The sequence below is a fragment of the Corythoichthys intestinalis genome, chromosome 5, assembly GCF_030265065.1.
Source record: "Corythoichthys intestinalis isolate RoL2023-P3 chromosome 5, ASM3026506v1, whole genome shotgun sequence".
NCBI classification, from domain to species: domain Eukaryota; kingdom Metazoa; phylum Chordata; class Actinopteri; order Syngnathiformes; family Syngnathidae; genus Corythoichthys; species Corythoichthys intestinalis.
The window spans coordinates 33014059-33028032 of NC_080399.1; the positions used below are offsets into that span (position 1 = coordinate 33014059).

A 13974-nucleotide genomic window follows, 5' to 3' on the forward strand; every position below is an offset into this window, starting at 1 on the left:
TATTACGCTACGTACATTCCTCCTATTACTGCGTGTTTTTTCTGCTTGTCTAAGGAATCACCGCCTAGTAAACGAACCAAAAAACCTTCCTGGCAATCGTTAACATTGATTAATCAAAATGACGGCATGTGTGGCGGTTGGTTGCAGTAACAGAGAAGATAAACGGTCATTTTAGTTGTTGCTGTGTGCCCATTGTTAAAAGGTCAAATCTCTAAAGCAGCACGGTTTGTTTATCTCGGTCCATGATGCGTTTGTGTCGACAGCCGTTAGACAGCAGCGAAAACATTAATATGATGCCAACACGATTGCAGACATCATCAAACGGAGACTACGAAGCTCGTCGCCACGGTCGCGCAGCAAGAAAGTGAGCGCAACAACAGGTGTTGTGCCGAAAAATAGCCGCCCTGACGGGAGCGCCCACACGGAAATGACTTTCTTGTACCATGAATATGTATTATTTTACTCTGCTTGAACTAATAAATGTCATACCTGTGTGATTGTCATTGGGATATCGTCGTAAAAACCTGTAGACTAATACATTTCTGTTCAAAGATGGTTATGTGGCCCAGTCCACGATTTGTTACTAATATACAGTACTAATATTTTGTGTAATTTAATTATTTAAAGCATACCTTATAGTCGTAAATCCATTACTGTAATGCGTCCATGAAAACATTTTATGTTTTCACGTCAATAAGGCGTTTTAAATAAGCGCTCCCATCAGGGGGGACATTTCACGCGGGGCAGCAATTTTTCGGCACACACTGACCCGTTGTCGATCAGGTTTCATTTTACAATCAGGACAACGGTGACGCTCAGCTGACCAAATGTCGGTTTATATTCGGGCCGGTGTCGATTTTGGGTACCGACTCCTCATCGTGACATAAACTGGAGTATGATTGGAAATTTTGTGGTCTCGGGACGAGCTCTGACGCACAGGACGGGACTGGACGGGAGGAAACATCGGTTTGGGCATCAAATATGGATCTGGCGACTGGATCGACCAAAGTTTTTCCAAATAACGGCTTTTATGCAACTCACCCAATGAGTTTACAGCGTCTGAAAGCACCGGGGCTTCCTTAATTTGCCAGTGAATCCACCTTTAGAAACTACGATCACTGACAATACGGACACACAATGACGGACAATATGGCGGCACAACACAGCGATCACGTGATTGTGTGACGTTGGTGATTGGGGTCTATATCAATAAAAGTTGTAAAGCAGGGGTCCCCAAACTACAGCCCGCCTCCACATATGGTCCGGCCCCCACACAATACCGGAGAGCATTTTGAATTTTTTTTTTTCCTCAATAGTGTTATTTATTTCCTGGCCTTTTTCTGTGAAGAACTCAGAGAGGGTTATTTGGTTATTATCTATTTAATTAATAGTGTTATTATTTTTATTATATTTATAAATATATTATATATTATATTTATTATTATTATATTATTATTATATTATTTTTATTCTATTTACTTTTGTTCCGTGAAGAATCCATAAAGGGTTATTTGATTGTGGCTTTCTGAAAAACCATAAATTTTTAGATTTAGGCACTCCTGCAATCGTCACACTTTTTCTGTTACAAACTGATCCCCGCCCCTCATCAGAGAAGGGAAAAGTTATGTGGCCCTTACAGGAAAAAGTTTGGGGACCCCTGTGGTAAAGCAATAAAACTGCAACAAAAATGAACAAAAAAACTTTTATTTTTACAATGGGTCGAAAATTAGTTTTTGAACAGATCATGTGAGTAGCAACTTAGACAGTCAGAAAAATATTTAAGAATATATATATATATATTTGCGAATTATGTTTTTCTTTGATTAAAAATATTTTTTTTGATTGAAGCAACTTTTTGGGTGATTAAATGGTTTAGACACAAATGTCCTACTCATGATATGGCCCAAATACAAAAAGGATTGCTTCAATCAAAGAAAACTTTTGAATGAAAAATGAAGAGTTCAAATGCAAACTTTTCAATCTCAAATACTTTTTCGCATTCAAAAACTTTTTCAACGATTGATTTTTAAAAAAAAAAATTTTATTGAAGTGAATTTTCTTTTTGAAAATATACATATTTTTTTAAGCAACTTATTTTTTGTTTGAATAATAAAGACAAAAATGTCCTAGCCAAAATGTGGCCATAAACACGTATCGAAATTACATTAATCAAAAAAGTTGCTTCAATTAAAAAAAAAACAAAAAAAAAAAACGACTTCAATCAAAAAAAGAAAAAAAAAAATCAATCAAAGAAAAATAGCTTTCACATGCATTTTGTTTTAGTTTCAAATTTATTTTTGCATTCAAACACATTTTTTTTTTTTGATTGAAGCGACTTTTTTTGGTTGAAAATATATATTTCGATTGAAGCAACTTTTTTTGATTGAATAATAAAGACACAAATCTACCTTCATATGGCTCTGCCCGGGGTTTACAATTTTTGACTGGGATAACTACATTGGCACGACCCCGACTGGCGTACCATATTCAATGGATGACGATCTTCGCAAAAAGTATTGCCTAACCAGCCTGAATTAGAATTCCCCTCAAGAATGATGGGAAACAAAAAAATGCTCATTGTCAACTTATTATCGTACATATTCTTGTAAGTTAATTTTATTTCTGACACTGCGTTTCGGGGTCATCAACATGTTGTGGCCCACCTGCCCCAAAAGTCAAACTCCGCCTATGCTTCAGCTCTGAGCATTTCTTGAGCCGCAGCACAAAGTTTTAAGACATTCTTACAGACAGAGGAATGGCTCTTATACCCTCTCCCTGATGTCTTCCTGTAGTTCAGAGATAGTTATTGATATCCCTGCAAACACTTGGTCTGTCTGGTGGCCCCAAAGGAAGAAATCTGGGATGCTAAGGTCTGGACTGTGAGATGCCCACTCAAAATCAGTCTTGAGACTGATCCCACCGCCTTCAAAGTTCTCTTTTAACCAGTCTCAGGTTATATTGTAGGTGTGGTAGCTGGCTCCATCTTGTTGGAGCCAGAACCAACAATAAAACTGCAATTTTTTTCATTGAGATTTTTTTTAGCAAGAAATGACACCAATAGCGGTGTGGTCATCCTGTGTATAAGCCATTTTATGGACTATAGAACATAGATAGATCAGTGATGTGTTAACCCTTCATATGGCAAGTGACAATTTTCGATTATTAAAAAAAAAAAACTCTATAAAGATCTAGTCATGGACATTTAGAAAACCAATGTAGCCTTTATAACTGAAAATATTCTCAATTTTGGATGCCAGGTCTCAAACATAATCATATGTTTTTATCATTCATAATCATTTATTGGATTTTTGTATATATTTTTCATGAACAAACAAAAATTATAAATTAATAAAATGTTAATTAAAACATCCAGGGAATAAAAATGAATAAAAACAGAAATACACTCTGTTTATGGCCCAACATAACGCTTGAAAATAATTTTTATTTTTTTTATTTCATAGAATTTAAACTAGGGCCCCATAAAGAGTTAAATAAACAGTATACTGCTTCAGCTGCTGTGAGAGTTACATTTATTTGTACAAGAAGTGCAAAGTGTCAATAGTTCAACCACTACCTGTGCTATTGGTGAAGATGTCTAGTTCAATTACTCTACTCAGGCTAACTAAGCCAGTATCTTAGGTTTAATCCTATTTCAGTCGCAACAGATATGAAGCGCCCCGTAGAGTCTATAAGGTGGCTATGCGCTGTGGTTGCTCCTAAGGAAAATTAAGTCGTTTTATCTCAACCCCCTAAATTTTCAAGTTAAAGTTATGGCCTTGACTTTACCTCGCAAGGTTCACAAGGATGCTGGAGCATATCCCAGATAAATACTATAAGCAGGAGGCAGGGTAAACCCTGAACTTGTTGCCTGCCAATCGCAGATAAAGACAAACCACATTTCACACTCACAGTAACAGCTATGGAGAATTTAGAGTATCCAATCAGCCCACCACACATGCTTTTGGAAGGAAACTGAGTTCCCAAGGAATCTCCACGCAGACACAGGTATAACATGCAAACTCCACCAATAAAGGCCAGAGGATTGAACCTTCAACATCAGAATTGTGAGGCGAACACATCAGTCAACCACTGTGCTACCACATTTTAAAAATAATATATATTTTACACATTGGTGGAAAAAGGAGTTAGTGGGAAAAATTGCCACATAAAAATGATGCATTTGTATATTTTATAGAACTGAACACATCTGATTTTGCAATGAATAGTCAATCATGTCAAAAATTAAAATGATGGAATTCCACAAAAGGTTGAAAAATCAAATAAATTAGTGTCTTCAAATAGTAAACGCATTTTCAATCCTGTCTCATTTTTTCCCCACATTTTTATTGTATTTTTTCCTTAATTTATGAAAAATTCTTTTATTCGTCTTTCGTTTTTTTCATATTTAAACATATCCTACACAAAAACCTAAAAATGAAAAAGCAGGTGAAAATTAGAAGCAAAAATATTGTTAGCAAAGTTACAATGACATCAACCGAATGATAAACTATTGAGGACATTTTGTTGGACTCTGCCTTCAGATGACCGGCTCCTTTATGTCGTATAACATATTCGATCCAAAAGACTGCCTGGTCCATTGGTTTCATTGGCTGATCCCTTTGCAGCCTCGAGAGCCTTTGCATGTTTTCCCTGTATGATGAGTTGTGAAGAACATTGAGAAGTGCATCAACAAAAATGTGCCTGTCGAGCATGACAATATCCACATTTTCTGCTCCTCCCTTTGCTCGAATTCTGTTGAGATTATCATGCTGATCAAAAAACAACGGAAGTCCTACGATTGGAACTCCGTGATAAATGGCTTCTTGGACCCCGTTAATGCCTCCATGAGTGACAAATACTCTTGTTTTAGGATGAGCCAAGAGGTCGTTCTGTGGTAGCCACTTAACCAGTAATGTGTTGTTTCCCAGGTTGGCAGGTTTTGGTCCTAAATACCTCCATATAACCTTCTGAGGTAGTTGGGCAAAGGCTGCGGCTATTTCTTCAGTCATATCTTCAGGAAGTGTCCCAACTAGAGTTCCTAAAGTCATTATAACAACACCGTGATCTCCAGAATTCTGGACGAACTCCTCTAGGTCAGCAGGGAGGTGCTTTGGAGGCTTGCACTGAAATCCACCCATGTAGACGATATTTGGCAACGTGGGTCGAGGGAATTCAAAGACAAAATTGTTTCTCATCAACCATATATCAGCATCCAAAAACAATGTTGTGTAATCCACATCAGAACCAAAATAATGCTTCACTATCGGCTTATAGTGAGGTTCTGATATGAACTTCGTTGTCAAATAACCAAAGGTGTAATATAGGACATTAAAGACTCTTTGAGAGAAGGTCATCTTATCAGTTAATTGTGCAGCAAGGAAAGGAGTGTAGGCAAGAGGGGAGGGGGCAATGATGTCGTGAGATTCACCTAGCAACGTCCATCTAACATTGTAAATGAGGGGAACTTTGAGAAGCTTTGCAAGCATGGCTCCTCCACCTACACCAAGGTCAGTCAAGACGACGTCATATTTAGCATTACGAAAGGACTGCATCTGAGTTTCATCCTCAAACATCTGAACTACTGTCTTACAATGAGCCTCGTGGAATAGGGAAAACTGTCTCAAAGTTACAAATTCGTTCTGAAACTTACTCCAAATACGAGGCAAAAGAGTTAGAGACCTCTGTTGAAGCATTGTTTCCAGTTGTAGAGACACAAATTGTTCAAACTGCTCCTTAAATCCTTCCTGACCAGGAAGGTTGACAGACATGTAGTGAGGAGACTTTTCTGCAATGTACCAGCTACCGGACGGCCGAATCACCGTGATCTCGTGGCCTTTGGCATGAAGTACTTCAATGATTCCTTTCATGTTTATCCAGTGGCTCCCATCTAAAGGGAACACCAGTATTTTTCCCCCAAATCCACATGACAGTTGCATGAACAGCAGAGTAAAGGTGATCACGTCTGACTTTATCATTGTGACGCCCACAAGTGATCTTGAAAAGAATCAATTAAACAGAATAAAGTTAGTCTTGTTGCCAGTTCACAAATTCAAAATCATAGAATTCAATAGTAAACATACTGTATCCATTTTTATGCAATACTCTTAGAAATATTGTCACCTACCTGAGGTCACGTTTCAGAGGACAGTCCTCAAAATGACACTTCAAAACAGCACTTATCGGTATTTTAAAAGCCAAATGATAGTTTGCAGAAGTATAAAGCTTGAAGGGAGTCAGCACAAGCTAGTTCCGTGCTTGACCTATGGACTATCGATGGAATACAGTATATGACCTCTGTTATATGAGAAGGCGGGCACTCCTAAAGACAAGTTATCTGCAGTGTAATATTTGATTAAACAAGTTACTCAACAAGCAATCAATCTATCTTGTACGCATTAATCTTTTGCGTCATCTAGCGGCTAAATACGGTACACACAGCGTCAACTGGATACTACAGTACATTATATTGCTTTGGATTTTACTGAGAGGTGTTCCAAATAATTTAGTCCTTAACGTGATGTAATTACCCTATTGGATGCCTTTGAAAGAGACAAATTAATACAGATGACCCAAGAAAACACAAAATCTAGTTTTAATTATTATTTTTTGTCCTAGTCTTTTTACAGTTGTTTCTCATCTTTTGGTGTAAACCTACAATATTTTCTTCCATTGCGCAATGGTATAAATTTAAATGTGTTTGTATTGTTGCTAAAGTGTGTTTGAAGCCCTTAAAGATGTGTGTAGGTGTGTGTGTGTGTGGGGGGGGGGGGGGGGGGGTTAAATAGTTTACTGTATTTCTATTTTGTCTTCAATCAATTTTGCTGTGAGGGCTGGTAGTGAATTTTCATGTTTCATTGCCATTACAGGTGATAGACCTCCAGTCGATTTGAACTGTGGATGGAACAATGGAAGTCAATGAATTAAAGGCTCAGGAAGCCTCTGCAAGTTTCAATTTTTAGGTAACGAATTTAGAGTTTTCGTTGTAAGCCATAATAACATTGAGGAACACCATTTTTTTTTGAGTTGGGTATGACAGTTTTTTTAATCAAAATGTTAAAACATTTTTAACGTCATGTTTTCTCTATCCCCTTAATTTAAACTATGGTATCCCCGTGCTCTTACAAATTATGACAAATACTGTACATAAGTTGAGCTTGTTTTATTTTTAAGAAATCAAATATTGATATATGTGACGGCCCTGGCCGTTTAATTGTTCTTTTTTGAGACTCTTCCAGTCAGCTGATCGTCTCCTCCACCAGCTGGCTGCTTCCCCTTCCACTGTGATGACAGCTGAACGACGCAGGACGAATCGACGACGTCGCCGCCCCTGATTGGCCACGAAAAAAGGCGCCAAGCTTCTTAAACCTGCCTCTGTCAATGCTCTGGGAGGTCGCATTTGACAGCATTCTGCCGCGGTCCTCCTCGCCAGCTGTTTGCTCACCATTCACTCTCGTTTGCATTTGATTGCTAGTTTGATACACTCCCACTTTTTCGGTGAGGTCTTTTGTGTTTATTTGTTGTTGGATCGTTTTTGTTCACCACTGTAAATAAGAGCACTGAAGCAAGTAGGGGTTAAGTCGCCATTTCTGTTCAACCCGTTCTCTCCTGTTTTGTATAGCATAGGAAGCTAGGTTAGTAGCTGTCTTTTCTTTGTTCTTTTTCATGATCAGGGTTTAGTTAGCGGGTGGGGTTTAAGTGTAGATTCCTTTTTTTTGTTGTTTTGGCCTGGGCTTACCCTGAAGCCGCGCTTCATCCACATTTTGTACAAATTCATTGCGAGTTTGATTGTTGTGTAAATAAATTTGTGTCCACTTGTAAATTTGTGTGGCTCGTTATATGTTACGCCCTTAGCGAGCCGTCCGTGGGACGTAACAACATAGAATCTAACATAAAAGGAAACAGGCGTGGCTGTTTAACAATTATGTTTTTACAAAAGATACAACTACTGTTATTAAAATTATGTGCACGTAGTAACCACACATTATGTAGGTAAACTTTGTGTAGAAAAAAAAACTTGACATGAGAGAAAGAAAAAACAAATGACAGCAATTTTGGAACCAACATGCCAAAATTCCATTTTAAATTTTTTAAATTAATGGCGCCATCAATGGCACTGAATGATGAGCATCCACAACCTGGCCTTCTAGTTTAAATGAACTGGATGTCTATATTTGTCAATGGCAGGCAATGAGCTAATCAGCTTAAAAATCTTAACTCAACAGAATGTTTTACTCACATTCAGTAATCATACATTTTAAACAAATTATTACCTGGTACACAGTGTAATTATCTGAATTTTAAGAAACCAATACTCGAAATGTTGAATTGAAATAGTCCATAAGCAGAGGTGGGTAGAGTAGCTAAAAATTATACTGTAGTAAGAGCAGTGTTACTTCTAAATACTATTACCCAAGTAAAAGTAGTCATCCAAAAATGTACTCAAATACAAGTAAAAAAGTATTTGTTGAAATACTCAAGTAATGAGTAACATTGTGAGTAACTGCTTACAATGTCAGATTTAATTTAATGGTACAGTGGTACCTCCACATATGATCGCTTCGACACACCATCTTTTCAACATCCGACGTAAAATTTGATTCCCCATTTGTTTCTACATACGACGAAATGCTCTAAATACGACGATTCATGACAGCGTCACAATTTCATAGTTGTCCCGCAGGAGGACGCACGGCAGATTTTCTTGTAAGAGAAATCAATATGGGTTCCAAGAATGTTGAAGCAGGTGGTGAAAAATGAAAAAAAGGTCAGGCTTACCATTGAAATGAATATGGAAATGATAGAAAAATATGAGCATAGTGTGTGCTACTGTGGACTGGCTCAACAATACGGCCGTAGAATGTCTAAAAATCGCCAGCTTCGTCAGGTTTTTAATTTATTCATTTCAGAACTTATGCAACACAACATGCCTACTGTCTGCCGCAGCAGAACAAAGTGAAAGAAAAAATTCCTCTCTCACTCTAGCACATCAGCGATGCGGTACACCACAAAAACACATCTGCCACATTAGAATCCGATTCGTTACATTATTACAGGCACAATTATTGTTATTATTATATTATCATTATGATTTTTAATCATAATTTATTTGTTTTGCTCTCTGTAATTGCTATTTGCTGTAGTACCAGCAGTATTTATTAAGGATCTAGTGTAGGTTTTCAGGCTGTGGAACGAATTAATGGAATTATAATGTACGTATTCTTATGGGAAAATCCTGCTCGATATTTGACCATTTTGACTTACAAACAAGGTCCTGGAACGAATTAACTTTGTTTGGAGTGGTACCACTGTATTTCTGTTTTTTTTATCTCAGTACAACTTCATCTATATGAACTGTTATTATTATACTGTACTATAACCTATTGCATGAGCATATTACCTGAGCTGTGTAAAAAAAGTTGTGACACTCCCATAGGGATCCATTATACGATTTTACTTCCGGGTAGTGGAGCCTCGGGTAGTTCCAAACATCACTTTGACGAGGGCGGACTGCATTCATACGAATCCCTTCTGAAATTTCAACAATCTGTATTCTATCAGAGGCGCTTTATGATGTACAGTATATGTTGAGTTTTATATGTACAGTATGTGCGTGAGTTTTATTTGTATGTGTGTGGCGTAGTTATACATTTTATTTTATCTTGGTTGACGAGCGATTTTCTTCTACTTTTTCAGCTGACTCTGCTAACTGGGAATGTATCGCCAGGGATAAATTGATTAAGTCACTCTTTTAAATTGTCATCTCCCTGAGAGGTCCTTTGTGATGTACACTCATCTGTATTTGTGAGTATGATAATTTCATGTTTTGACGGCTGACCATTGCCATCCATTTTTTCTGCTGCTCTTGGTCCTTGGGGAAACCATGCTGCACAACCAACCATCACAGGCCACTGATCTATAAAATGGTAGGTGTAAACAGTGAACCATGACAGCAATTTCACCAATTGTTCAAGAAAAAAAATATGATTTTTTTTTTTTTTTTAAATCAGAGTTAATAAGTTGTTATTGTTATACATTACACCATGTTACAGAAAAATATTAAAATTTTGTTCCTGGGTTGTAATCATTTTGTTTATGTTGCTTGGGTCCAAACTAAATGAAAAATCCTTCTAAAGAGTAACAGGTTTGGTTTTGCTAAAATTAGATGCTATATTCAAAATTTATGATTTTACATCCAAGGGATGCAGGAAATATCTGTTAGTGTTAAATGTCATTTATTTGTGTTTCAGGTCAAACTAAGTCTATAGAATAACATAGAAAGTGAACCCACACACACACACACACATATATATAAGCATTACAAAGTACTACAGTAAAGAAAAGAGTAAAATAGAATTTATAAGTCTTGACCACAAACCCAAACTTTTTGGGAAACAAAAGTGTTCTTATATGTCAATGTGATGACACAAACTAGGAACTACCACTTAGAACTTGGGAACAAAATATGTTAAACATTATTTCATACTTAATATATAACCAAAGGTGGGCGAATCAAGGAAATCTAGACATAATCAGGAAAAACAGTACAGGCCTACTAGTTGTGAACAAAGAAAAAACCTAAATCATCTTGCATTTAATTGTAAAAGTCAATTTCCCGTGCTAATGCTAACATAAACATGAAACTCACTCCACAAGACGGGAAAGTTCCCTTTTGCGTAACAGTTTACAGTTGTCGCCTTACCACTCCAAATGTAAAACTAGCATTTAAATATATGTTATAGTGCAATGAGATAATCAAACAAGTACTTAGACACGTAATTTTATCCATTTTCCCATAAATGTCGCAATGACCACTGTCAGTTCCATTGAAAATCACTATAGACCCCAATCACCAACGTCACACAATCACGTGATCGCTGTATTGTGCCGCCATATTGTCCGTCATTGTGTGTCCGTCTTGTCATTGATCGTAGTTTCTAAAGGTGGATTCACTTGCAAATTATGGAAGCCCCGGTGCTTTCAGACGCTGTAAACTCATTGGATGAGTTGCATAAAAGCCGTTATTTGGAAAAGCTTCGGTCGATCCAGTCGCCAGATCCATATTTAATGCCCAAACCGATGTTTCCTCCCGTCCAGTCCCGTCCCGTGCGTCAGAGCTCGTCCTGAGACCACAAAATTTCCAATCATACTCCAGTTTATGTCACGATGAGGAGTCGGGTACGCAAAATCGGCACTGGCCCGAATATAAACCGACATTTGGTCAGCTGAACATCACCATTGTGGCGATTGTAAAATGAAACTTGATCGAAACGGGCCGGTGTGTGCCGAAAAATAGCTGCTCCGCGTGAAATGTCCCCCCTGACGGGAGCGCTTATTTATAACGCTTTATTGATGTGAAAACATCAAATGTTTTCATGGACGCGTTACAGTAATGGATTTACGACTGTAAGATCAGTTTTAAATAATTAAATTACACAAAACATTAGTACTGTATTTTAGTAACAAATCGTGGACTGGGCTACATAACCATCTTTGAACAGAAATGGATTACTCTACAGGTTTTCACGAACATATCCCAATGACAATCACACAGGTATGACATTTATTAGTTCAAGTAGAGTAAAATAATACATATTCACGGTACAAGAAAGTCGTTTCCGGTTGGGCGCTCCCGTCAGGGGGGACCTTTCATGCAGGGCAGCTATTTTTCGGCACAACACCTGTTAGATTCACGCCTGTTGTTCAATCGTTTTGGAATCGATTTGTTAGAGATATAATTTGGTCCAGGGTATGGACTATCCCGAACATTTTCCTGTTGACTAATAAGGTCAAAGAAGTCTCTTTCAAAATTATTCAGATATTATCCTGCAAATGATGCACATGATAAAATTCACGAGGGACATTGACACGAACTGTTCGTTCTGTGGAGATCATCCAGAGACAGTTCAGCACCTTTTTTTCCCAACAAATTTTGGAAAGAGTTTTGTAAGTTTGTTGACAGGAATCTACATGTGGACTTCAAGCTAAAATGGGAAAATGTCATTTTTTGTTTTTATAAAAATCAGGAATGAAGATATTTTTATTATTAATCTACTTCTTTTGTTGACGAAATTCTTCATCCACAAATGTAAGTTCAGCAAGCTGTTACCATCTTTTTCTCACTTCCACAATGAAACGGTATGCTACATAAATCTGTTTAAAAAATCAAAGAATAGGAAAGCGGAAAAAAATACTTGATATTTGTGAAAAGCTGCGACTTTTTTGTGAATAGTTGCTTATTGTATTATTCATTCTTTTTTTTCTTCTCTGATGTGCAATGTTTGGTATGTTTATACCCCCTGGTATACAGTGGTACCTCTACATACGATCGCTTCGACACACGAACTTTTCGACATCCGACGTAAAATTTGACTCGCCATTTGTTTCTACATCCGACGACATGCTCGAAATACGACGACAATGGCAGCACCGCAGACGAATGCACGGCGGATTTTCTTGTGTGACAAATCAACACTGGTTTCAGAAAAGGTTGGTACAGGTAGTGAAACAAGGAAAAAGTTGACGCTTACCTTCTAAATGAAGATGCAAATGACAGAAAAATATGAGCGTAGGGTGGGCATCCGTGAAATGGCTCAAAAATACATCTCCACGGTCCTCCTCCGACCATCGTTCGCCAGTCCTTATAAATTAAGCTGACAATTCCTTTTGTGGTAACATCTCCAGAGAAATCGCCAACTTCGCCACGTTTTTATCATTTATTTCACAACTTATTCAAAACAAAAACACCTTCTGTCTGCCGCAACTGAGGTGTTCTCAAGAAAACATTCAAAGTGAAAGTGAAACTCAAGCTCACCGGTCTGTCTCTGGCACGTGAGCCCCGCGGTGCGTTCAGGGTCAGCAAAAAACGTCCGCCACATTAGAACCCGATTCGTTACATTAATACAGGAATTATTATTATTATTATTCCGATTTTGATTTATAATTTATTTGTTTTGCTATGTGTAATTGCCATTTGTAATAGTACCAGCAGTATTTTTTAAGGATTTCGTGAAGGTTTTTGGGCTGTGGAACGAATTAATGGAATTATAATGTATTCCTATGGGAAAATCCTGCTCGACATACGACCATTTCGACTTACAAACAAGGTCCTGGAACGGATTAACTTCGTATGTAGAGGTACCACTGTATTTGTGTTTGTATTCTTTTGTTTTTTGGTTTGTATTATTGATTATTTTCTATCTATTTCTGTGTTTGTATTGTTGTTTATTCTGTCATGTTGTTGTTGTTGTTAAAAAACAAAAAAAAGCTTATGCTTGGAACTACTCACGCCTTACATGAACCACGTGACCATCCGCGGTGAGTTCAAAGAGTGTCGCAACTCTCTTCATATTACCACCCGTCCAAAGAGCATGAGTGCCCTCTAGTGGGGAAAAACCACACTTACAACTAATTGGTATCATGAAGTCATGTGGTTATTGTTGGGACGTCTCATTGGTGAAACTGAGACCACTACTATAGGCATCTCTGGCAGAAATAAAGTAAATTTGTTGAATAAAGAGGGAAAATGTAACGACTCTAGTGTCTCTTCACAAAACTACTTAAGTAAATGCATAAGCGGAGTTTAGGGGGGGGGCAGGCCCCCCTGGTGGCCGAAAAGTGTCATTGCATGAAATTGACTTTCCTATATATAAAAAAGTTGTAAAACAATAAAACTGCAACAAAAATGAAGGAAATGAATAAAAAAATATATTTTTTATAATGGGTCAAAATTATTTTTCAAAAAGATCATGTGACTAGCACCTTAGACGGTCATTTGCTTTGCATATACTGTAATACTGTATACTGTAAAAAAAAAAAAAAAAAAAAAATAGGGGAAGGCAATTTTATTTTTAAAATGATTTTTTTCATTGATTGAAAATTTTTTTTTTGATTGAAGCAACTTTTTTGGGATTGAATGATTTGGACACAAATGTCCTACTCATAATATGGCCCGAACACAAAAAGAATTGCTTTAAT

General features: G+C 37.3%; 1 protein-coding gene across 1 annotated transcript; it reads right to left on the reverse strand.

The window, feature by feature from the left end:
- Positions 1–3480: 3480 nt before the first annotated feature.
- Positions 3481–6322, reverse strand: LOC130916166 (UDP-glucuronosyltransferase 2C1-like). The gene is made up of 2 exons (XM_057836660.1): positions 6125–6322; positions 3481–5994 (listed from the first exon to the last, which is right to left on the reverse strand). The coding sequence occupies exon 2, from the start codon at positions 5973–5975 to the stop codon at positions 4380–4382; it is 1596 nt and encodes a 531-aa protein (XP_057692643.1). The 5' UTR covers positions 5976–5994; positions 6125–6322; the 3' UTR covers positions 3481–4379.
- Between the last annotated feature and the right edge of the window lie 7652 nt (positions 6323–13974).